The 25,378-nt window shown below is 50.9% G+C and overlaps 1 protein-coding gene across 2 annotated transcripts in view; it reads right to left on the bottom strand.

The window, feature by feature from the left end:
- Window positions 1-506: 506 nt before the first annotated feature.
- Sufu (SUFU negative regulator of hedgehog signaling) overlaps window positions 507-25,378 on the bottom strand; it is a 104,178-nt gene continuing 79,306 nt past the window's right edge. For both annotated transcript variants that reach the window (XM_075974281.1, XM_075974282.1), the window contains exons 9-12: window positions 16,530-16,664; window positions 14,427-14,565; window positions 5,772-5,840; window positions 507-3,419 (exon numbers count right to left, since the gene is read on the bottom strand). In XM_075974281.1, coding sequence (XP_075830396.1) covers window positions 3,330-3,419; window positions 5,772-5,840; window positions 14,427-14,565; window positions 16,530-16,664 — 433 coding nt within the window. In that variant the 3' untranslated portion in view covers window positions 507-3,329. The remainder of the gene's footprint in view (window positions 3,420-5,771; window positions 5,841-14,426; window positions 14,566-16,529; window positions 16,665-25,378) is intronic.

Genomic DNA, 25,378 nt, shown 5'->3' with positions numbered 1-25,378 from the left:
CTGCTGAACGCACCTGCGCTTCTGGCTCATTCCACTTCTCAGTGGTGCCAGGGTGCCAGTCTTCTGGCTCCTTTACTTCAGGCATCAAGAAAGAAGCACATAAGGCCTAGGGACACAACTCAGAGTAGAGCATTTGCCTGGCACGCAGCAAGGCCATGAGTTCAAACCCTGGTGTCACACACCTCTCTCTCCTCTCTCTCTCTCTCTCTCTCTCTCTCTCTCTCTCTCTCACACACACACACACACACACACACACACACACACCCTAGCATGCCAGAAAGAAGCACACAAACCAGACGCTTCTGCAGATATGTTTAATGCACTTAGATTACACAGAGGAAGAGGGATAAGTGGGAACAAAATCTAAGTGAGTCACTCAAAAATTCTTACAAAAGTCCTGAGCCAGCTGTAGCCCCAGGAGCCGAGTCGCCTCTGACATTAAAAACTAATATAAAAATGTACAAAAGTCTGCTCATTGCAACATTTAGGATCTTTGTACAAAAGAAGGGGTCTCCTTACAGGGCTCCTGACTTGTAACAGGGACCCAGACACCTCACCTGGCACCGAGATCATGGAAGCCAGAGAGGGAAGACCAAGTTAAAAAAATACAGTTCAGGGAGTAATGGGCTGGTCCGCCCCATAGGGGCACAAACTTCAGGCTCTCTCCCTGCTCTTGACTCAATTTCAAAACTCAGTCCCAGGACCCAGGGTCTGGACTGCAGATGTCCTGGTCCTTATAGGCTCCCCAAGGCCTCCACAAGCCCTGTTGCAGCTGTCACACCTGGAAGAGGAAAACATTGTTCCCCAGCATGGCAGCCGGCATTGCCACCCTCGGTGGCCTCCACGGGCCTGGGGAAGTGTTAGTTAATTAACAGGAGGGCAAAGGTCCTTCCTTTCAGAAGCTCTGGTCCTGAGGACCTAGAAGGTCAAAGGATGGGGACAGCCTGGAGGAAGTCTGCAGAAGAGGGAGGACATGATGGGACACATTCCCGAACCCCTCCTCAGGATGGGTTAACAGCCCCATTAGGCTATAGAGAGGGAAGGAAAGGGCCCCCATCATGGTGAGCCTTGCTCCATCCGTGTTAGGGTCTCTCCTTCCCAAGCAGCAGCCTAATGGCGAACCTGTTCCCTGAGATCCCTCTGGAAGAAACTGGAGCCCAAGGGAAAGGAGGCCTGGTCACCCCAGGCTGAGAGCCTGCTGCGCTAAGCTAAGGGAGCTTAGCGAGGGAGACCTGGCCCCAGCAGGATTGTAGACATTCCTGAGGTTCCTGACAGGATGGGGGCAGGAGAGACCTCAGGCCCTGGAGACATCTCATTTGGAGCTTATCTGCCATTCCCTGTTCCTTAAGAATGGGGCCACCAAGCAGGTGGTGGCAAAGACCTTGCAGGCCTAGGGCAAGCAGTTGACCAGGAGTCTCACATAGCTTGCATTCTCGCCCCCAAGCCAGGCTAAGGGAGGGCAGAATGCAGCAGTGGGTCCTTAGGTAGGTCTCCGGGAGAATGGGGGAAGGGAACCTTTATCACACTGGGTAAGACAGCAAGAGATAGAGGCAAACTGAGAGCATCTCTTGGCCTATAAACTTTCAGAAGACAAGAGCTTTAAAAAGGTAAGGTTGGAAGTGTCCTTGTGGAAAAGTCCCACTGGGCAGTGGTGGAACACACCTTTAATCCCAGCACTCGGGAGGCAGAGGCAGGAGGATCTCTGTGAGTTCGGGGCCAGCCTGGTCTACAAGAGCTAGTTCAGTTCCAGGACAGGCTCTAAAAGCTACAGAGAAACCCTGTCTCGAAAAACCAAAAAAATTAGAAAAGGAAAAGTCCCAGGGCAGCATGGTGTCTGCTCTAGAGAGGCTTGAATCCTAGCTGGTGGGGGCCTGCAGCCAGTGGCTCCAGATGGGTCTGCCCCCAAGTGCTGGCCTTGGAGCTAACTGCTTAGATTTGGGCTATGTAGAAGGGGCCTTCCTTGAAAGGGTAATTCCTGCTCCCTCCAGCCCCTGGGAGCAACTCTTTGGCTGCTGACCTCTGGGCCTCCTGGGGTACCCTGGCAGTACTCATTAGAGGTGGTGGAAGCAGAGTGGTAGAACTCTTGCAAGGTCCCTGACAGAAAAAAAATGTCTTTCCTTTGGAGAGATCAGAACTTAAAGAATGAAGAAGCTGGGTGGCCAGCCTGGTCTACAGAGTGAGTTCCAGCACAGACAGAGAAACCCTGTTTCAACGTGGCCAAAGACAGGCTGGCTCCTGGGAGGCGTAGAGATCTACAGTTCTGGGGTGAGAGAATGATCCCCACACAAGGGGCCAGGCTATAGGAAAAGGCAACAATGAGATGAGAGGTGAGTAAGGAAGGGATGTGGGAAGGATGGGGTCACAGAGAGCAGCCAGCAAAATGACAGCAAAGGGACCTTGAGAGGCTGATTCTTCAGTTTTTAATAAGCTTGAGTCCCACAGCCCAGGGGGCTGGGAATGCAGGGGACAGGGGACTCAAAGAGCTGGAGGTCCTGAGGAGCAGGACGAGAAGGCAATGGGCTCTACCTTCTCCTTGGCGGGCCTGGCTGGGTACAAAAGGACTGGAAGACATAGCTAGGACCATCATTCCATGTCCTTGAGTCCCTAAAGACCCCACAGCCTTGTAGAAGCCTAGTTCATTTGGAAGGCAGTGGCACCCCTTCTAGGCCATGGCATATCTGGCCCCAGGCAGGGCTGCGCAGAGACTGTGTCAGCTGTTCCCTATCCCAGGTTCCTCCAGGGCTCAGAGCTGACAGGCAGCACCAGGCACCTTCTTGGGCAGATGGTGTGGGGGAGGCAGAGCCCCCAGACCCCTGTCTAAGAGAATGATGAAGTTCATCTAGGAATGAAGTCCTGTTTAAAAACCTCTACGTACATGGCTTCTGGGCCATCTCTGCTGAGCAATAAAAATACCATCCGGTTTCCACAACAGACTAAGGAAGGCAAAAACAATCGTGAAGGAGCAATCATTCCACAGGCTGGAGCAGCCTGACCGCAAAGGCTCGCTGGGGTTCACAAGTGTGCTCTGCACACCTGGCTATGTGACAAGGATGTCCTTCCCCGTAGCACATCAGTCAAACCTGTGGCAGCAGCAGGTGGGTGGGGACCTCTACAGCTGCAGCCTCACTCACTGGCATGCAGGACAGGGGTCTGGTCACATGGGCTTGGCAGCTGGGAGTGAGGCCCCTGAGCTGGAGGTGAGGTGGGGCCTGTGGTAGGTGCAGCACTTGGCAGTCATCCTCACCCTTGTCCTTTTATTCACGCGAGTCTCCTTTACACTGCTGTCACACTGAAGTCACTGGGTTGGCCCCCGTGGGGCCTAGCCCAGGCTAGTGCAGCGGGCTGTCGAACACCACGTCGGGGAGGATGGAGACTTTGAGCTTCTTTTCAGGCCAGCTGTACTCTTTTGGAAGTTTAAACTGCAGAGGGGGCAAGCACAGAGCCCAAGTGTTCTGGTTAGCAAACTCCATTCCCTTCTAAGACAGTACCTAGAGAGAGGCAGAAACTGGCCCAGACCTGTCCCTAGGATGCTGGGGACAAGACAGGCTATTGAAGATCTCTCAAATGCTAGCCCAGGGTGTGCGTGCATGTGTGCATGCGTGTGTTGTGTGTGTGTGTGTGTGTGTGTGTGTGTGTGTGTGTGTATATACAGGAACGAGTGCTTGAGGATGGTCCAGGTGCTCCTATCCTCCCACACAGCCAGGGCGCTACAGACTGGAGAGGGCGTGTCTTCCTAGTTCTTTGACTGTGTAGACCTCCCTCGGCTCTTTTCCTAGGTTCTGCCTCCAGCCACAAGCATGTGAGGAATCTGCTCCCTGAGGCCCTAGGGCTGGAGGTTAGGGGACCCAGCAGGGAGTAGAGGTCTGTCACAGTCGTGGGCTCTCTTTCTGAGGCTGTTGTGGGAAGGAATCTAGAACCTGTCCTCCAGAGCTGGGTCAAAGGGTCAACAAAGAAGGAGGCTGTAGCTCAGCCCCCCCATGTGACCCTGCTGGGATATAGCCTGTCCTAGGAAGTACTTTCTCAGAAAGAGAAATCCTTCACTACCTACTGCCCCTTCACCCTGCTTCCCATAGTTCGTTGCTCAGAGTGATCCCGGATGAGAGCCAAGGTCTTCCACACCCGAAATCAATGGCAGCCTGACTGTTTCGTTTCTCTCACTTACCCGGGCCTTCTGTTTGTGAAAAGGGAGGAGCTGACTTCTTATTCCTCTGGGTTCTAGAACCTTCATGTAGCTTAGCACACAGCTGGTGCTCAATAAATTCTTTCTGACTTGGGGTTAGCACAGGAGCTCTTGGAGCCCCCACTATCTTGGGGCTGGGCTGGGCTGCAAGTCAGGGCCAGCAAGAGGAGGGCAGAATCATGACCCAGCCTGCCTGGAGCGGGGCTGGGGGTGGACAAACTAACACTTCCTGGCCGGCTCCCTCTGGCTCCCTCTCATGGGGGACTGAAGACCCAGGACAGAGTGGAGACTGGGCAGGGTGTGGGGATAGCCTCTGGATAGGAGAGCAGAAAGGGAAGTCATTTTTAGTGACCTACTTTCTGAAGCTCCCCTTGGCTCCTGTCTCTCTTGCCTGGACTGTCCCCAACCACCCACTCAGCACCCAAGCTCAGAGTAGCAGCTTGGCATAATGCCATTGCAGTGTGACAAGACCTCCGGAAGCCCTGGGCAGCTAGCTTTGGCCTGACTGAATGGGGGAGCGAGGCCTCTGAGGCAGCAACTTGTAGGGGTGACTGGCCGGCATGGATTGGGTGCTAGATAACCTTGGAATACATAAATGAATTAATCGATCAAGCTGGATCCCTGGAGTGGGGACAGGGAAGACATGGCTCTATTGGGGTGACCAACTCTGAGGAGTTTCTATTTATCCTGAGTTTCTGGGAGAGCCGACCCCTGGGTGCTCCTGCCTGGCCTCTAGAAAGTAAGGGAGCTAGCACATTAGGACAAAGGGAGGGAAGGGTCAGGCTTTGCCACAGGCAGCTGGGGAGGGCAAGAAGGTCCTCCAGGGGCCTGGGAAGCTTGCTAATGTTTCACTACCCCATGGAGCACTAGGGCCAGCAAGGCTTGCCTGTCTGCTGCCTGGGTGCTGCTTAGTAGGAGGCAGCAGGAGGAGAAGGGACTTTCCAGGATGAGGTAAGTCCCTGCAAATGAGGAGGCCAGGAACAAGGAAGAAAAACAGAAGGGATTATGGACTCCATTCCTGTACCCCAGAGAAGAAGCCAAGGGGAGGCATAACCCACCTGGCCTGCCAGTTCCTCAGGCTTTGAGCTAGCCAAGAAGAGGCTGAGAGAGGCAAGCTATAGCTGGAGAAGGAAGGGAGTGTGGCTCTTGGGTGGCCCCAAGGCAAGAGCAGGAGTCCCCTTCTGCCCACTAGAACTCCCCAGTGGAATGTTCTCTGGCAGCAGACATGGGCTTTCTGTTCAGAACCTGCCAGGGAACAGCAGGGGCTGGGGAGAACTCTAGCCTGAAGGCCCTGGCTGCTTCTTCAATGAGGTTCTCAAGAGCTGGCAATTCAGACAGTTTGCTGGGTGTCCTCACAAGGGTGGGGGTGGGGCAGAGGTGGTTCATGGAAACGGAAGAAAAATAAAGTCATTGAACATTCTCAGAGTCCTCTCTACATTATCCCTGTACTTCAGAAAACAGCCCATTGAAGTGTGAGCATGTGCACATGCGCGCACACACAGGTGCGCATACACAGGTGCGCACACACGCACACAGGTCCATGTTCTCAAGCCCAGGACCCCTCTCTGAGTGAGAAACCAAACAGGCTTACTTCCTCCGGAGAAGTCAGATCTTCCAAGTCCTCCAACATTTTCTCTACAAATTCTTCCGTCAACAGAATCTGGGAAAGAAAGCAAAAGGCAGGTTTTTATTTGAAAAAAACAAAACAAAAAAAAACCCCAAAACTATATACAGCCCTTTTGCCAACTGCCAAGTTAGGGAAGTTTCTATTCGCTATGGAGGAGGGATGGCCCACTGATCGGTGCTAGGGACAGAGGGAAGTACTTCAGGCCTCTGGAAAAAAAAATTGCGCGCTCTCAATGCCTTCCCCCCACCCCCACCTGCTTGTGCCATAGACTAGAGAAGGGCGGCGAGGTGGGGTGTGGCAGTAGAGAAAGGGATGACATCTGAAAGATGGCAGTGCTGGCCTCGGAAGGGAACTGGAAGGCAGCAGACACCCACTTCTTTGGGCTGTGTGGTTTTCTGGACGTTGCAGGGCAAAGGAGAGGGACAGGAAAGCCCAAGGCCATAGGAGAGCCACTGCCAAGGTCCTTGCCTGATCAGGCTCAAGTGTTCCCACCCACTTCTCCCAACCATGTAGGACAAAAGGAATCTGTTTGACTTGGGAATACAAGCCCTGTCTGGGATTCAGATGCACCCTAGTGTTGGAGCATAAGCCTGGGTTCAATCCCTACCACTGGGGGATGGGGATAGCAGATAAAAACCAAGAGAAAAAAATCTGAGCTGCAGAATAAGCTGCCTGCCCCTTCACAGAGGGGGCTGGGACTTAGAATTTCCCTTTCCAGCCACAGGGTCATGTCTCAGGATGTCCCTGCAGGCCCCAGTCAGCAGCTATGTTGACTTCTGAGACACCTCCTCTCTGAGTGTCTCCATCTCCCCCACTCCACTGCTTTTTCTGATGCCTGGTACCACAAGGTTTGATGACCAAGACTGTCTAGCACCACTCTTTGCAGGAATAACCACTATGCCCTAAGCAAGTTTTCTCAGCTAATGGGAACATCCACAGCAACTCAGAGTTCCGTCAAGCCTTCTCAACTTATGGCTCTCTCAGACAGATCTGCTGGTCCAGGCTGAGCTCATCCATGCTCTCCTTGCAGACCCGGGCCTTTCTACTCCATCCTCCCTGCCCTGCTCTATAGGAGCTCGCCACTTCTCTGGAGGACGCTGTGCAGTGCACAGAGGAAGAAGAGTAAAAGGATGCAAAGCCAACTGAAAGGCTCCTTTCAGAGAAACCCTCCCTTTCAGAAGGTTGGGAAAATACCCATGAAGTTTCCCTTGGGACTTGATCAGTTTGTAAGGGCAGGGGTTTCTGTTTTGTGACATGAGGTGAAGTGACAAGGAAGCTGATGGCGTGGTGGTGGCGAGTGAGAAGGAAAAGCTCTAACCTACCAGACACTATGCTGACTGTTCACACCTGATCTCATTCAGTCTCCTTCCAGATGTGGAAACTGAGGCACCTGCCCTGTGGGCCAAAGTAAGACCATATGTCATGTGTTGGCCTGGAACCTGCTGTTTAGATTCTTAGATGGAGGACACTGACTCACACATTCATTCCTCTTGGGCAAGCAAGCCTGTTTCCCACCCAACCAGCAGCTCCTAGAGGAACAGACCCGCTTCCCAAAACAGGGGCAAACAGCTCTGACTGAGAATAATGAGGGAAAGACACGGAGGGACAGAGAAGAGAGAGGACACACACACACACACACACACACACACACACAGAGAGAGAGAGAGAGAGAGAGAGAGAGAGAGAGAGAGAGAGAGTGAGGAGCAAATAGTATCCAGGGGAGTGTCCATCCAAAGCACTCATTCCTTTCCTCCTCCAAGCTCCCCAGAGGGGGTTGGCTGGCTCTTTCCAGCCTGTCTGGCACTTTCTGGTTTTTGGCCACATCCAGTCACACCTGGCCTTCCATCCTGGAGTCTGAGCCCTCCTCCTCTTACCCCATGGGTTCCCTCCCCCCAGCCGAGTTTCTCCACTGGTTATCACCAGTCTGCTTGAGTAATATAAAGTCACATTCATATTTTCGGCATTTCCGGGGCTTCTTGCCATCTCTGAAACGCTAGCACAAGCATAGCTCAAACCCAAGTCATATTACAATGACTCCAGTCCTGGCCGGGTTGGGTTTATTTCTTTCTTTCTTTTTTCTTAAATATTTTCTTAACTTTATTTTATGTGCAATTGGTGTGAAGGTGTCAGATCCCCTGCAACTGGATCTTCAGACAGTTGTGAGCTGCCATGTGGGTGCTGGGAATTGAACCCGGGTCCTCTGGAAGAACAGTCAGTGCTCTTAACCACTGAGCCATTTCTCCAGCCCCCATGGGTTGGGTTTATTTCTAACCCATAAATAATCCACAGGGAGGGTCTTTCTCCAGAATGGTAACCAGGTCTGGAACTAGGGTAAAATGGGGTGGGGGAGGGCTTCCAAGAACGGTGGCCACCCAAGGAGACTCCCAAGGGTGTTTTTCAACAACAGGAAGGTGAGGCCACCAACAGTCCAGTCCTAAGCCAGCGCCTCTGTCAAAGGTCTGCACTGCTGAGTTATGGAGGCTTTCAGCAGAGTGTGGCACCATCTGTGTGTATGGACTTAATTTTGTACTCTGTTGGGGGAGGGGATGACAAGACCCCCAAACGGGGACAAATCCTAGCTGTCCATTTTCACTTTTGATGATTTGCTGGTTTCTGCTGGAAACCACCTTGTTTTAAAAGAATTAAAGGGGAAAAATTATACATGAGATCCACATGATATTAAGGGTGACATTCTCGGCAAAGAAACACGACAGACTGTCATAGCTCCAGGCACCTGATTTAATTTCCTTTGGGAGTAAAACCTTAGAAGCTTGGACTGAACAAACAGGCCCTGTTCTCTGCAGATTTCAGAGCTGGAGCTGAGAATGTTAACAGATCTTATCGACAGGATACTGGAGATAGGCAGCTATGATGGAGCAGCTCCCGGGAGCTCTCCCTGGGAACAGACTCGCTGTTGTGATGCCACTGTGGGAAAAGCCGGTGCAGGGCTAGGGCTTGGAGCTCCTGAGGCTCACCGTCTCCCTGGAGCGAACAGCCTCTGCCACAGTAATACAGGACAGTGGAAATGACCAATCACAGGGGCAGTACCTGCCTTGTGTGCAGGCTCTGTACTAAGTGCTGCCCTGCATCTCCTCACTGATCCTGTGATGGCTTGCACAGGCCGTGACTCTAGTTCCCAGTGTGCAGATGACTGGCTCCTGAGGAGAAGACAGTCTTCTTGGCTTTAGAGCAGTGCCTGCCTGCCTGCCTGCCTGCCTGCCTGGGTGATGGAGCATGCTCTTTTCCTGTTTGGGGAAGGTGCATCGACTCTAAAGGTATGTATACTCAGGGCCAACTTCTGATGGGGTATGGAGGTAATGGTCACTTCTACCAATGGCCTGAAGAACAGCACCCTCAAGCCCAGCCAGGAGTATGTGTATTCTCATTTCAATAGGGCTGGACACCGAGCATCACAAACACACCGCTGCTAACAACAAATAACAGAGCGTGCAGGCTAATGAGAAAGGAAAGCATGCTATGGACCACTGAGCCGTCTTTTTTTTTTTTTTTAATGTTTTGAGACAGGGTCTCTCTATTTAGACCCAGCTGTCCTGGAACTCCCTGTGCAAGCCAGACTAGTCTCAAACTCAAAGAGACTCTCCTGCCTCTCCCTCCTGAGCACGGGGCGCCACACCTCACTCTGAGTCTACACATTTCAACAGTTCCTCCAGCCCAGAATAGAGCGGCAGAAATAATGACAAATCATTACAGCGCTCACTGCACTCTGTCATCCATGCATGCATGAAGAACTGGGACAAAACACTGAGGAGTATATACAAATAGTCCTTGGAGGGAGGGGATGCTCTAATGATAGAGGAAAGGCCCCTGGACCAATCTGAGTGACACATTCCCCTGAAGGGCTCTGGAGAATGTGGCGCTGCTGGGCTACGCACTCCCTAGAACACCAAGGGGATGCAAAAACACCAGCATTTTCACAACACTCCAAGAGATCACACTGGGAGGGAGTACAAGGAAAGAGGCCCAGAGGAGGAGTGAGCACAGGGTAAATTAACAGCGGCTGCAGCTCCACTATTTGACCGACTGAGGGAGTGGAATCTAGGCTCGGCTGGTAGATCACTCCAGTGGGCACACGTCATAGGCCACGAGAGGTACAGTCAGACAGCCTGGCTTGGTGGTGGTGAGAAAGGACTGTCAACAACCTCTCAATTCTCCAGGTTCCAGCAAGTTCCAGAAAGGAACCTGAAAAACGATCTTTTGTCAGTGCCTGCCCTGGGCAGGCCTGGCTGCGCTGCAGGCAGGGGTTAGAAGGCTACAAATCTGACACTCATTCCAAGGTCTGTGGTCAACGGATGTCTGAGCGGCTGACAATGCCATTCCTTCCCTTCAGTACGATGACAATCCACACTTTGTCTTGGGCCTTGTTTGCTCCTTGTGTTGACACGCTGTTCTGCTTCCCAGCAAGTTTGGCTTTCTTTCCCTCCCTTTCCTTTTCTCCAGGAAGGAAATGTGCTCTTTAGAGACCGGCCTGCCAAAGAGCAGCTCTGGCGCCCTCGATGGCAGTGAGTAGGGACAGGAGCAGCTCTGGCGCCCTCGATGGCAGTGAAGTGGGGACTCGCAAGGGCTCGGGTCTGCTGTTCCCCTTTCCCCTATCTCAGGCAGACAAAGGCCAGCTAATAGCCTGTGGACACTCCCGTGCTGGGAGGGGCAGAGGCATGTGCTTGGGAGGGGGGCACCCACTCATTTCCTGCTCTGGGTGGGCGGTGAGAAGTTGGCTTTGGTGGCCAGAAGCAGGCTTGGACTCCAGCTGTTGACACAGCAGGGAATTACTGTTGCTCTAAACCTTAATAGGCCCAGGACTCGACAATGAGGTCTGGAGACAGCCCAAGCCAAAGTCTCCAAAGGAGGCAGGTATAGCCAGGCCCACCAGCAGGAGAAATGGTAGGCATCAGAAAGGGGGTATCAGGAGCTGGGGACTCCCAGGCTGCCCACTATAAAGAATCCAAAAGGGTACATGGGAACAGGAGAACACAGGACCTTGGCTGAAGGAGTATGGGGAGCCTGTTTCTGGGTTGGGTAGAGTTTAGCAGTGGTTTCCCAGCCTGGCTGGGAACATCAGACCCCACTGGGAACAGCTGTGAGGTGTCTTCTCCCAAGCCAGAGACCTCCCATTGGGCCAGTGGGGAGTGGCTGGGACTAAGGGCGCCACCTGGGTGAGTTGTCAGACACCACACAGCTGAGAAAGCATTGCAGGGCCTAAAAAAAAATAATCTCGTGTTTGGTGATCTGCCCTCTCTGTGACCTCTGGGACTGAAGCTTCCCTCCTTCAGACTGCCCTGCCTAGGAACGGATGACTGAACAGACTCAGTGCTGGGCAGGGCTCTGCTCAGAAGATTGACAGTTCAGGACAACAGGCCAAGGGAGAAGCATGCCACAGTCCCCTGTGAGCAGGCCTGCTTCAGGGTCTGGAGACTTCTCATGAAGCTCTGGGCTTGGCTTTCAGGTTCTCTGATCTTAAGGGTGACACAGGCAGGATGGATGCAGCCAGGTCTCTTCTCTGGAAAGAGCATAGGCTCAAGCCAATTCCTGCCCCTGCAGCAATTCCTGATGTGTGAGTTTCCAACTATACTTGCCCGCCTCTTCTTCAGGTCTTGGGTCCTGACTTCCCCAGGCCTGCGTCTCTCTGAGGTGGTAGAAAGTGGGGGAGCAGGTGGCAGCCTGGGATGGGGTGGGTACAGAAGCCACTGAGGCCATCCCACTAGGGCGGAAAAGGACTCTGGCACTCTGGCTTTCCCTTTTTCTCCCAGTCATCCTTTCTCAGCACAGGGAGAATAAATGTCTTCCCTCCCCTCAGAGATAGCAGGTCTGGGCTGGCAGCCAGAACAAGGTGCCAAGGCTGGGAGTGAGCACTCTAAAGGCTGCTGAAGGCTGATGCAAGGCAGTCTCCCTGCCCCTCCCACTTCAGCTGTGACCCACAGGGACAGTTCAAGCAGCAACTTAGGTCTCTCTGTCCTATGCCTACTGCTTTCAGTCACCCCTGCTCCTCTGCCATCAGTAGGCCTGGACACACAAGGGCACACAAGGCTCAAAGAGACACCTCAGACCCGGTGAGTGAGTGGCAGAGGCGTGTAGGGAGCAGGGGCAGGTCTGTGGGTGATGAGTTCTCTCTCCAAACAGGCCTGGGCCTCTTCTTGGCACAGCGGGGCTTGATCTGTGACTGAATGGAACCTCAGGTCCTACAGACTCCTAGGGAGACAGCTGGTCCTTGCGAGGCAACCTAGAGGCCCACAAGTTATGACAAGCCCAGTTCCCACAAGCTGGGGAGCTGCCTATGACCACAGAGGCAAGACCCTAAAGGGAAAGTCAGGCTAGCAGACAGATGCAGAAAATGCTGACTGCTCTCAGGCAGAGAGGAAGCTGATGTGGGTGTTGGCTTCACTGCTGAGAACCCGGCTGGCTGGGGCAGGTCAGATGGAGAGTTTCCCAGGGCTCCTTGCAAAGAGCCTGAGAAACCTCTCGGTGATCAAGGGTGCGTGCTTGGAGGGCGGGACCTGAGCCAGCCTTCCCAGAGCTCTCCTGAGGACGGCCCATGGTGGACCACACTAATGAGCCCGTAACAGGCCTTTGATTAAGCAGTCCCAGCACAGCAACTTGATTGAAACATGCCGAGGCCAGCAACTCGTTCCCACCGCTCCCTGGTTCCCTGGGCAACAGCTCACAGGAGGGGACCCAAGTGCTGGGAGGCAGCGGGTGCCCAATGCCCCAACTCACTGGGGGGCTTCGTGTGTCAGGGAGGGGTGGTCACCAAGAGCAGGAACACTAGTAGCCAGGGGATTAAGAACTTGAGGGTGCAGGAAGCTTCCTTCCAGAAGACTGAGGGGTGCCAGATAACTGTTGAATCTTCTGGGGGCCCGGGTTCCTAAGCAGGCAGAAAGCCAGAGATGCTGTCCACCTCAGCCCTCAGGGTGGGAAGATGCTCTACAAGAGATGACAGAATAAAAGGACAGACACTCTTCTTTAGTCTAGGGAGACTCCAGTTCCTAATTCCCTCCAAATGTGCTTGAACTGCAGACGCACACATTCATGAACTCCCAGGACACTTCTGCTGAGACCTGCTGGCATGACATCATCCACTGGAATGATGATCTGTGGACTCTGTATGGCTGGGGTCACCTGTGGGGATCCCCATCTCCCAGCTCCATACTAGTCTGTCTGGTTGTCAGTAGAGATGGGTGGCAGCTTGGGACATGGCTAGGGATGGGAGGTATGGGAGGCCGTTTCTACTAGTACCGGGCTCATTTCAAATGTTACACTTTGGAGCTTTTGCTACAGTAACTACCAACACCACACAGACAGAAATCTAATGTTACCAAGTGGGACTTTTAAAATGTATTTATAACTTTATGGTTCAAAGTAATTTTGTTATGAAACAATGTAATAACAACAGTGGAAAAAGGCAAGATAATTTATGGAACACAATATCCCTAAAGCACTAGCTCCCATTCCTACCTCTGGGCTTAGAGTGGTTGGTAGTCTTTGTTTGCTGTTTGTTTTAATTAAGGGTTAGGACTTTGGTGGGGGCAGGGAGGAGGTTGTTATAAGGGAGGAGAGCATCAGCTGCAAGTAGACACACACAGACAAAAACATACCATATAAAGACCCCAGACTGCACCCACAAAGCCAGTGTAATTCTCTTCCTTTTTACTGTAATTCCCCCATGCTTTCTCTAACATATCACAAACAAAGCTTGGTTACCTTTCGAATGGAGGTCAGATTCTCTTTCTGCAGCCCCAAATCCCTTTCTTTTTTCTTTTTTTTAGATAGGGTCTCACTTTGTAGCCCTAGCTGTCCTAGAACTCTCTGTAGGGCAGGATGGCCTCAAATTCATAGACATCCCCCTGCCTCTGCCTCCCAAGTGCTGGGATTAAAGGTGTGCATTAACACATCTGGCTCTGCTTCCTTTTCTTGATATTCTTGTGAAAGGAGGTAAATTGCTTTTCTCCTACTCCAAAACACAGCCAAAAGCAAAGAAAAAAAGCATAGCAGACCAGGCCAGTGACCCTTAGAGCCCTGGCAGGGTAGGCACTGGAAAGAGGCTGATGGTTCTTAGCCCCAAGCACTGTACTCAGCATCAGCTCTGATCCTTGCTCCAATCAGGAGAGCACAATCACAGAACGCCATCAGGTTCTGCTCAATAGTTTCTATCAGGAGCTCATGGGGTAGCTCTGATCACTGTGGCCTGCCTAGTGTGGCCACCGAGTTCACTCCTATGCATTCTGGAGAGGTTTCCATATAGTCACCATATAGTCCATTTAGGGTGGCATCCACACGTTGTTCACCCTCCAATGTCCTGTATCTTGATTTCCCAGGGTAGGAGATGTTTCTACTCCTCGCACCTGGATTTCCACTGTCATCAGTGGTTGCACCAATGGCCAGGAGAGAAACTCACATCAGAGGATGGGAAGAAGGTCAGGAAGTGCCCCTGGAGCTGTGAAGACAGCAGCAGCACCCATTCTCCATAACCACACACAGAGCTCAGGTTCTGAATCCAAGAGGCAGCTCCCAGCCCAGGATGGGTGCCATAAGGAGCTGCCCTCGGAGGGAGGGTAGGCAGCAGGTGAAGAGCCAAGGGGGAAAAAAAGAAAAAAGGACGCTTCTCACTTGTAACCAGGGTCCATGAGCTGCGTAAGGATGTTCCTCAGTGGCAAAGGCGCCTTCCACTCCAGTGGACACAAATGTGATGGCCATGTCACCTGTGATACTCTTGTAGGTAAAGTGCCGGCCATGCAGGAGTCTGCCCCTGGGGATGGGAACATGGAGACAGTGGGGATCTGGGCCCAGAAACACAGTCCCTAGTCAAGGTGCTGGGGCTACAGAGCAAAGTTCCCTGAGGCAGAGTGCCTGGCCAGTGCCTCCCGAGGGCCCAGTTGCCCACTAACAGGACTTTAACCAAACATGTTCACTGTAGCACTGCAGCACACTAGCGAAGGGCACCACCTTTATATGCTAACGGCATCTTTCCGAGACAGTGGACACTCCGGGCTCTGACACAAGGGCCTCAGGGCAGGTGAGAACATCGAGGCTAAGGAGGGATGTTAACAGTGTGCCAGCATCATGTCCTGAGTGAAGGAGGACTCATGCCTCCCAGTGGGGCACTTCTGTGCCCGTGCAGGAACTTCCACTTGTTCCTGGGCTTTCCTGTAACATTTAAGCAGTTATCCTAGAGGAAATGAGTAAATCTTTAAAATCACAAAAACAAAACAAAAGTCTGAAGCCAAGCAGGGTCACTGCAAGAAGATACCATGTATCACCAGACTGGAAATATACTTGGAGGAAGGGCAGGCAGTGGCAACCAATGGGCAGGAATGCCAAGTGGCAAAGGAGGCAAAACCAGCTCTTTGCATTCTCAGGCTGCTTTGGATTAACCCTTCCCCAGGCTAAAAGTCCAAGCCTTTGCCCAAGCAGCTGTTAGGAGGACAGGGCTGGAGTCTAAAGCTGGACCTGTGCACTCAGACCACTGGATACCTTTGCCCTGCTGCTCAGAGCAGCTGGCTAAGGCTGACTCACCCCCACTTCTCCTGGCTCTTGGATCCGTGGGCAGTGTTCAAACTATGCAATTCCTTCTTCCTTGTCATTGTGCCCTCGAGTTTAGGAGGATTCCTGTTGCCTTCTGCACTAGGAAAGTGAGGATGGAACTCCAAGGGTTTGGAGGAAGCCAGCCATAAGAGATCCAGCCTAGTGCAGTGTTCTGCATGACCTACATACTGGCCACAAGGCGGGTGCTCTGACTCTCATAGCAGAAGAGCCACAGCTGGGCTTCCGGTCCCCCCAGGAGGCTGCTGGGCTGGCCTCTGGGTTTGTAAAGAACTGAGAGTCTTGCATGGGAAAAGCACCAAGTGAGAGGAGGTAGAGTCCAACCTATCAGAACCCTCCTGCTCCTGACAGCTCAGTACGACCTGTGTCTTAGCTTACAGGATGGCAGGGGCCATCCTAGACTCTCTTGGTCACTTGACCTCCCAAAGGGAAGCACAGCTGAAGGACACTTCCTGAACAAAAGAGTATTCTCAGCATCTACTCCCCATGGACTCTGACTTTGAAACTTCTCAGAGAACCAGAGGATAAGAAAGCCAGGTGTGGAGTCCACACCTTTAACCCCAGCTCACAAAGGCAGAGGATCTCTGTGAGTTCAAGGCCAATCCCATTAAAACAAATACCAACCCACGTGACAGACCAATGGGGGATGTGCTCTATGATTCAGGGCTGCTCTAGGTTAAGAGATACAGAACAGAGCAAGTGGTGGGGGCGCACCTTTAATCCCAGCACTCAGGAGGGAGAGGCAGCTGGATCTCTGTGAGTTCAAGACCAGTCTGGTCTACAAGAGCAGGACAGGCTCCAAAGGTTACAGAGTAACCCTGTCTCAACCCCTCATCCCCAAGAAAAGAACAGTCCTTCTCTAACGACCATCTGCCAGGCCATCTGGCCTCACTACTCTGCTTGAAGACTTTTCAATCACCTGCGCTACCTATCCAGAGGCTTGGATGCGGGAGGATACTGCAGGGGCCAGTGACACAGAGTCCTGGGACAGAGCTGCCTCAGTGGCTCTCTTCCATCCGTCCCGGACTCCGCTCTGGTATCAACTGCCCACAGATAGCGGTCTTGTGAAAATGGCTAGCTCAAAGCTTTAGCTGGTCTGTGCTGGGGGAAGGCAGACTGTGGAGGCTCTGAGGCCTACAGGGTATTGTGGAATGGAGTGCTTCAGTTTACCTTAGGCAGAGAGGAATGAGGGCCCCTGATTCCTGGTTAAATTTCAGATGTACGCTCTCGAGTTGTCGGGTACGGATCAGCTCGTGGGGGATAACGGCCGTGGAGCTGTCACTTTCTAAGCTGTCTTTGCGGCTCCTGTGAGGCAAGCAAGGGACAGATTAAGCACATGGGGAAAACCACTGGGAGGAGCAAATGGGGTTTTCTGGCTGAGTTCCTGGTTAGCAACTACGGTGCCTGTTAACTATGGTAACACCCTTCACTAAGCACTAGCCAAGGACCAGCAGGTGGCAAGCACTTCTCACTGGCTGCCCATGCCTCCCGACGCCCCATCGGGTGGGCACACTGGAACTGGGATGGCTAAGTTACGTGTTCAGGTTGTGTAGTCAGTGAAGAGGGGCTGGTGTTTGGCCTGAAGTCAGTCAGGTTCTATAGCCCACATCTTTGGCCAACACACATGCAAGTTCACATCACAGTGGCTTGTTTTGCCCCATGGAATCAACAGGCGCTCTGAGAAGCCTTTCTTTTCCTGCCTTGAGCTCTACAAGGCTGATACGGAACAACAGCTCTAGGAGCTAGCTGACCTTCAGGTTCTGAGCAAGCATACCCCTGCATAGGGCAGGCAAGGAAGTGATGTAAGCCTCTAAGCAGGGGATAGTGCAACCCTTGCTGAGGGGTGAATGTTGGACCCTTACGAGTCAGATGCATGTGTGGTGTGATGTGTGTTGTGTGTCGTGTGTGCGTGTATACCTCCTGACAGTGACCTTGGCCATACTAAGCGGTCAGTGCCACTCCTGCTCTTTCAAGCTCAGCTCCTCACCAACAGCTGGTCACACAGCTGGGCTACTGGGTCCCTTGCCATTCTAAGTTGTTTTTTAAAAATATTTATTTATTTATTATGTATACAATGTTCTGTCTGTGTGTATGTTTCCAGGCCAGAAGAGGGCACCAGACCTCATTACAGATGGTTGTGAGCCACCATGTGGTTGCTGGGAATTGAACTCAGGACCTTTGGAAGAGCAGGCAATGCTCTTAACCACTGAGCCATCTCTCCAGCCCCACCACTCTAAGTTTTGCTTTTCAAATTCAGCTGTCCTTATTGACCTCCCAAATCTTCCCCAGCAGGAAAAGAGGGTCATCCACTGACAGCATTCAAAAGACGGGGTTCTGGTTTGGGCTGTGAAACCCAGAACAATTCTTCAAGTGTCCATCAAAAAACTAGGGAAGGATCATTTTTGTTTGTTTGTTTTTAAATCATTCAAGCAGCAGGCAGGAGCTACTCTGGACATCTGAGCTGGACAGTCACCCTGGAGCAGGCCTCATCTTACTAAGGTAGGGTGAGCACAGAGGCCCAGCTGACAGGCAGAGCCCCTCCCCACAGAGAGCACAGCAGTACTGGCAAGGCAGTGGCTCAGCTCACTCCTCTCCCCAGGTGGATACAACCCTAGATGTGACCTCTCTGTCACCAAGGCATCCCCTCCTGCAGCTTCCCAAAGCTGCCTTGGGAACCTCCTTTCCCTTGGCAAGCACTTTCACCAGACCTGCGAAGAAGACAAACACTGGCCAAGAGGGTCACAGTATTCCAAGCTTGGAAAGAAACTCAACCTGTTCAATTCCTGTTCTTTCCTTTTCAAAGAGGGGATATATCCAAGGCCAAAGAGCATGTCTGTGGCAGGCCAGCTTGTGAACTGTGAATATCTGACCAGCTTCTATGCCGGCCTTCTGAGGATAACCCCACATTTCATTCAGGCACTACTGATGGGTTCAAAGGTCACATGGGGGTGCTCCTGGGGCCCAAGCAAGAACAGAATACAGGACATGAGAGCAGCCATGTTTGTCAAGGTTTCCTCTGTGCCAGGCTCTCTGTTGTAGTCACTCAGTGGGTCCTCACACAAGCATTGACGCTCGCTCCCTTAGCCCTTTTACAAATAAAGTGAGCCAAAACAACCTCAAGGTCACAGTTTTACTTTTGGGGGTGCTGGGGCTGAAACTCAGAGGCTCATGCATACTAGGCAAACACTTTACCACCAGCTCCAGCAAGCCTCAAAGTTACGTAGCAGAGCCAGGATGTGCCTTATAATCACACCATGAGCATCTGACGGCAGGTTATCTACCCTTATGCTGCCATGCTGCCCAGTGGCGTTGAGGCCTGGCCTGCTGGGTGGGACCTTCTGGAGGATCCTGGTCTCAGGCGGCCAGGCAAAAATGCTGATGAATAGCTATGGGAGGTGGGGTGGGGGCTGGTAGAGATGAATCACACAGCACACAGGGCTAGAGTCTCAAGCTGGAGGGAAAAATAAATTGTTGAAAGTCAGCTAAAGTCACCTTGGTAACTGCTACAACACACTCACCCAGAACGGGGACATCAAACCCAACTGCAAACAGCTTTCAAGAAGCAGCAAAGAACTTAATCATCTGAAGAATTATGTGACAAGTGCCCACATTTACACCTCCCACCAACCTTCAATCATTTGAGAAAACATACTTTAATCTTTTAAGAAAAAAAGAATCTCAAAATGCTAGATCTGCATTCCTGGAGCCTGGGTATTTCCGGCATACTGCCTCGGTGGAAAGGCGGTTGCTTCACACGCGCAGGAGCCCAGCTTTTTGCTGATTTGTTTTTTCTGGACATCGATGCAGAAGCATGAATTATTTGTGTGGGCTGGGTGAGGTATTAAATCTGCAGCCAACACAGGTTTGCAATGTTTTGCATGGTTGTCAGCTTAATCTTAGTCATAAAAAAATAAGTAGTGTGCTCGGCAGCATGGCCTAATTCTTCAGCTGGGCTTTCTCCCTGAGTTTTCCATAGAGGATAAGGCAGAGTTTTGGGGGTGGGGGCTGGGAAGGAGAGGGGTTTCTGGGGAGACATGACCCAGAGCCACTGGGAGGCCTAGGGGACATGGACCCAGGAGCATGCTCAATGAGGCAGAGTAGCAAGTATCACAGGTGACCTTGGCAAATGACAATCTTTCTCTTTCCTTTTTTGAGACAAGGTCTCGCCATGTAGCCCAGGCTGGTCTTTAATTTTATCACATTTATCTAGTGTGTGTGTGCACATATAGAAATCAGAGGACAACTTGCAGGGGTTGGTTCTTCTATTCCAGAAGCCCAGGGATCAAACTCAGGCCCATCAGACTTTGTGGCATTTGTCTTTATCTGTTGGGGTATCTCAGCACACCACTCTTGAACCCCCAGACTGATCTTGAACACATATTGCTCTCATCTTGACTCAACCTATGGAGTAGTGGGATTCCAGGTGTGTAGCAGGGTCGCGCTCATATTTAAGTGAGATGAGTCTAAGGTAGTATCTAACAGTACATGGGTACTGCAGGTGCTTCTCAGCTCCTCCTGCAAGAATGGCAATGGCTAACAGAAATTTGTTGGCCCTTAACGTGGGCCCAGAGTCCAGTTGCCCCTGGCCAGATCTGCAAAGGTCTTGATTTTTTTTCCCGCCCCAAATAATGGCAACTTTCTTTTTCTTTCTTTCTTTCTTTTTTTTTTTCGAGACAGGGTTTCTCTGTAGCTTTGGAGCCTGTCCTGGAACTAGCTCTTGTAGACCAGGCTGGCCTCGAACTCCCAGAGATCCACCTGCCTCTGCCTCCCAAGTGCTGGGATCAAAGGTGTGTGCCACCACCGCCAGGCCTGCAAAGGTCTTGAAAGGGGATGTCTGAGACTGGCCTGAAAGGGAGACAAGGAGCAAATGTTTCAGGTCCTGGTCAACCATTGGTGCTCTGGGAACGCTGGGTTAAAGGCAAAGAAAATCAAGGCTTTTGCTCTACTCCGGGAGATGGTGGCCAGGTCATCTTGCAATCTGCCTTTGCAATTCTCAAACCACCAGCTTTTATGCAGCCCAGTAGTTTAATCCATCTTTCCCTGGCAGCCTTTCGCACCCCGGAGGCTGTTCTTGAATTCTATCAACAGCCTCTTTTTCTTGGATACATGGCCCTAACTTTCAACTACGTTCTTGACAAGGTTCTGAAATCCTCCATCCGTTCAAGCCACCCTCCCCGGAATTTACTGGAGCTCGTCAAAGCTAGAGTGTCATGTCCGGAAGTGAAGTGGCATGTGTGGGAATAAATACAGTATGTGGTCTAACCAGTGCAGATCTGAGGCTGTGATCACTCCTGTCTGGGGCGGTTTATTTCTATTAAAACTGTCATCAAATTGTCTTTCCTTGTAACCTCATCACACTACCGACTCATACAGCACTCCCTCTGTCAACGGGATCTTACTCAGGTTTTCTCCCACAGGCTACCCGCCTCTCCTCTCCAGTGTGTGCGGTGGGTTATTTGAAGCTAAGGGCAGAACTCTACATTATCTGGCAGGAGTTTCAGGCAGTTGGGATGATTCTGAAGTTGACTCTGGCATCCACCATCTTGGCATTTCTTCCTGATGTCACATCCCTGACATAACCGATTGATTTGCCATCGACATTCTTAATCCAGTGGTTGATTAAATTGAGAAAAGTCCTGGGCTGGGCAGAGAGATGGGCAACATTGCTTTTTGGGTATATTCACCCAACCGATTAAAAATAAATCCACCTTTCCCATTACCCTCCTGTATGCTCTCTGGACATTTCCATCTTGCCTGTAATGATGTCAGAGCATATTCAAGATGTCTGGCTGAATGCTGCCCAGGCAAGGTCACGACACGTCTTCTGTCTTACCAGACAGGTGAGCACCGGGCCTGACTGCGTCTCTTGGGGTTGTTTCCCCAGGAGCATTCAAAGCTCCTTGCTGAATAATTGAGTTCAGACTTTTCCTGAGAGTGATAATGAGCTTACTGGTCCAGAAAGCACAAGATGCTCTGAGCAGCCTGGACTTCCAACGCTTCGGTCTGCTGGCACCCATCTCCTCCACTCCCCGGATGAACACAACTCTCATCTGCCACTTCTGCTGTTGAATTCTTCTGGGGGCACAGTACGTGCGGCTCGAGGGAAGTGAAAGCAGGACTTCTGCCCTGTGTGGCTCTTCCTGGGTTGACAACCATTTGTTGAGGTAGAAACAGACACAGCTCCAGCACATTTTGCTCCCTTTGTCACTGCTCAGTGTTACTCTGTCTAAGCAACAAGGCCTAGGTTTTTTTTTTCTTGTTCCAAACAAATAAAAGTCCTTTATGCCAGTCATAACTTATCATTCAAGACCCAGTCCTTGAATTTCAGCTTTGGGTTATTTTTTTTTTCCTGAGACAAGGTTTTTCTGCTTAACAGCTCTGGCTGTCTTGGGACTGCTGGGATTAGAGGTGTGTACCACCATGCTTAGCCAGCTTTGCTTTTATTTTGGCTTTTCTCTCTCTCTTCCTCCCTCCCTTCTTTTTTGAGACAGAGTTTCTCTGTTTAGCCCTAGCTAAACTCTGTATATCAGGTTAACCTCAGACACAGAGATCCACCTGTCTCTGCTCCCAGAGTGCTGGTATTAAAGGCATGTATCACTATATCCAGAAAATTTCAGCTCTTCTTGACCCTCCCTACTATTAACATTTGTGCTGGTATAACACACCTCTTTTTCTAGCTATTATTCAAATTATTTTAAAAAATGGCCGGGAGGTGGTGGCACATGCTTTTAATCCCAGCACTCAGGAGGCAGAGGCAGGTGGATCTCTGTGAGTTCAAGACCAGCCTGGTCTACAGAGTCAGTTCCAGGACAGTCAAGGCTACACAGAGAAACCCTGTCTTTTTTTTTTAAATATTTATTTATTTATTATGTATACAATGTTCTGTCTGTGTGTATGTCTGCAGGCCAGAAGAGGGTACCAGATCTCATTACAGATGGTTGTGAGCCACCATGTGGTTGCTGGGAATTGAACTCAGGACCTTTGGAAGAGCAGGCAATGCTCTTAACCACTGAGCCATCTCTCCAGCCCCAGAAACCCTGTCTTGAAAAACCAAAAATAAAATAAAATAAAACAAAAAAATAAAATGTGAATTATGTGTTTAATTCTCAAATACCTACCCTGGTGTCTAGAGGTGTTATGCATCCTTTTCAGGGATATAGTCACAATTATACTGCTATCACTGTGTGGTGTGTGGATGCCATGGCGCAGGCAGAAGTCAGAGGACGCCTCTGTGGCAGTTCTCCCCCACCTTTACATGGGTTCTGCTACACAGCCAGTGTTTTTACTCACTGAGCCATCTCGCTGAGCTAGACACCTTTTTACTGAGTGTAGACAATGGTGCTTCTCCCGGGCTAAGCTCTTCATATACATCACTTCCTTTCATCTTCATAACAACCCTATAAATAGGACTCATTTCCCTCACCTTAAAGATGAAGAAATGGTCACCCAAAGATCTTAGATAACAAGCACAAGTCATTCAACATACACTTAAAAGCTGGAGCAACATCTTAGCAAAAGCGTCGCCGGATTTAAAACTCTCCAACCTCAGTCAATAACTCCCTTTTCACTGAATACCGAAATCCCCCGAGGCTGAGGGGATGCCCTCCAGGGACAAGAGGCCAGGTGCCACTTTGGCGGGGCTCGGGGTTTCCCCTCCTGAGCTCTGCCCTGCTCAGGTACTTCCTTTCAAGACCATGCCAGTCCCGCCTCTGACACTTCTCAATGTGTAGAAGTAGATCCACCCTGAGTCCCTCACTTCGCAACAGACGCTCTTAAGGGACTCTCAGAGGGTTTGCCAGTGTTTGCCTCCAACTCATCCAGATGCCAGGGAAACCAAAGTTCCTGTGGGCTTGCCTTTGAGGATACTGTTTTTTGTTGTTGCTTTTTTTCTTTTCTTTTCTTTTTTTCTGTCTCTGCCTCCCAAGTGCTGGGATTAAAGGTGTGCACCACCACGTCCAGCAAGTATAATGTGTTTTACCTGGAATGTGTCAGCCATCTTTGCAAGGGCAGGGCAAACTGAAACAGCTCACAGAACAGTGTTTCTGTTTCTTTTCTTTTGGTTTAGTTTTGTTTCAGTCTTTTGAGACTGAATCTCACCACAGAAGTCCCGGACGGCCTTGAACTCACAATCACCTTGCTTGACCTCTCCCAGCTTCCTGCTGCAGCTGCTGAGGGCAGGTAAGTGCCAACACACCATTTCCTCTTCTAAAGAGCCAACCGCACCTCACTACTGGTCCAGGGTACTCCAGGTTTCCCTCAGAGACAGCACTCATCTGTTAGATGCTGCTTCTGTGCCCTCCCAGTCTCAGTGGATTCTTCCTTGACTCTGTAACCTACATTGGCCTTAAACCACACCAGTCCTCCTGCCTCACCCTCCCAGTGCTAGGGTCACAGGCACAAGCTACCATGCCTGGATATTCCTTGATATGTGTATTGTGTGTGTGTGCACAGCAGGTAGGACAAAGGTCATGTTGGGGGTCTTTCTCAATCCCTGTCTACCTTATTGTTGAGGTGGCTCTTTCACTGAACCCAGAGCTTGCTGAAGCAGCTAGAAGGGCTGGATAGACCCCCAATCTCTGCCTCTGGAAGTATAGGTGTGTGAAGCACGACAATTATGTGTGCGTGTGATGTCTTTATGGGTACGTGCACATGGGTGCCAGCGCCTGGAGTCACTGACTGATCCATTGCCCTATCCCAATAGTCTTTAACTACACTTATTTATTCATTTGTTGATTGATTGTGTATGTATGTTTGTTGTATGTACCCATGTATGGAAGAGAGGACAAGTTTTGGTAGTTCTCTCATTCAACCATGTGGGTTCAGGCTTGAGAGTAAGCACCTTTATTTGCTGAGCTATTTCATGGGCCATATACATATATGTGCACACACACACATACACACATATATTTGAGACAGGGTCTTACTGTCTCACTATGTATCAGTCCTAGCTGACCTGACCTGGAGCTTGCTATGAACCAAGCTGGCCTCAGAGTCACAGAGATCACCTGCCTCACATAAGGGTTCCCTAGGTTTTTAATATACTTTTTTCTTTAATTGCCAGAATTTCTCTTTGTTGTTGTTTTTTTGAGACAGGGTTTCTCTGTGTAACCTTGGCTGTCCTATAACTCACTCTGTGGATCTACTTGCTTCTGCCTCCGAATGCTGGCATGTGCCACCATAGCTCAGCAAAATTTTTGACATTCATTCATTCATTCATTCGTTTGTTTGTTTTTTGAGATGAGGTTTCTCTGTGTAGCTTTGGAGTCTGTCTTAGAACTCTCTCTGCAGACCAGGCTGGCCTTGGAATCAGGGATCTTCTTGCCTCTGCCTTCTAGTTGCTTATCTTCTGTTCTTACCACACACCCGTCACCTGAAATCATGCTTCAGTTTGGTCCTGATGCCCCTTGCCTGCCCTTGTTGGAGCCCTTGCTGCTTAGGTTAGGTTTGCTTTTGTCAACTTGACACAAGCCAGAGTCATCTGGGAAGAGGCTGGAATCTCATCTGAGGAAAAGCCCCCCATCAGACTGGCCTGTAAGCAAGCCTGTGGGACATTTTCTTAAGTAATGATGGATGTGGATGTGGGAGGGTCCAGTCCACTGTGCACTGCCTCTCCTACTCAGGTCCCCGGGTTGAATAAGAAAGAAGGCTGAGCGAGCCAATGAGCAGCATTCTTGCATGACCTCTGCTTCAGCTCCTCTTCCCAGGTTCCTGCTGTGAGCTCTGTCCAGACTTCCCTCAGTGAGGGACTGTGACATGGAAGTGCACAATGAAATAAACCCTTTCCATGCCAAGTCACTGCTTTTGGTCATGGTCTTAATCACAGCAATAGAAAGTGAAGTCTCACCTGTCATCCTCACTCACAGCTAGCAGATCTCACTTGATTGTTTAGTATGTTTACCTCAGCCAAATGGTTTCCACTTGCCTGTGCCTTCAAGGGTTTCCAGGGAAAGTAAAATACCAGTTTCCCTCTGCATTCACATGTAGATTTTCAGATTATCAGTTATTATACTTTCCTCACT

Source organism: Microtus pennsylvanicus, chromosome 5 (assembly GCF_037038515.1).
Source record: "Microtus pennsylvanicus isolate mMicPen1 chromosome 5, mMicPen1.hap1, whole genome shotgun sequence".
Classification (NCBI taxonomy): domain Eukaryota; kingdom Metazoa; phylum Chordata; class Mammalia; order Rodentia; family Cricetidae; genus Microtus; species Microtus pennsylvanicus.
Note: the sequence above shows the minus strand (reverse complement) of the source record. Positions and strands in the feature narration are given on the sequence as shown.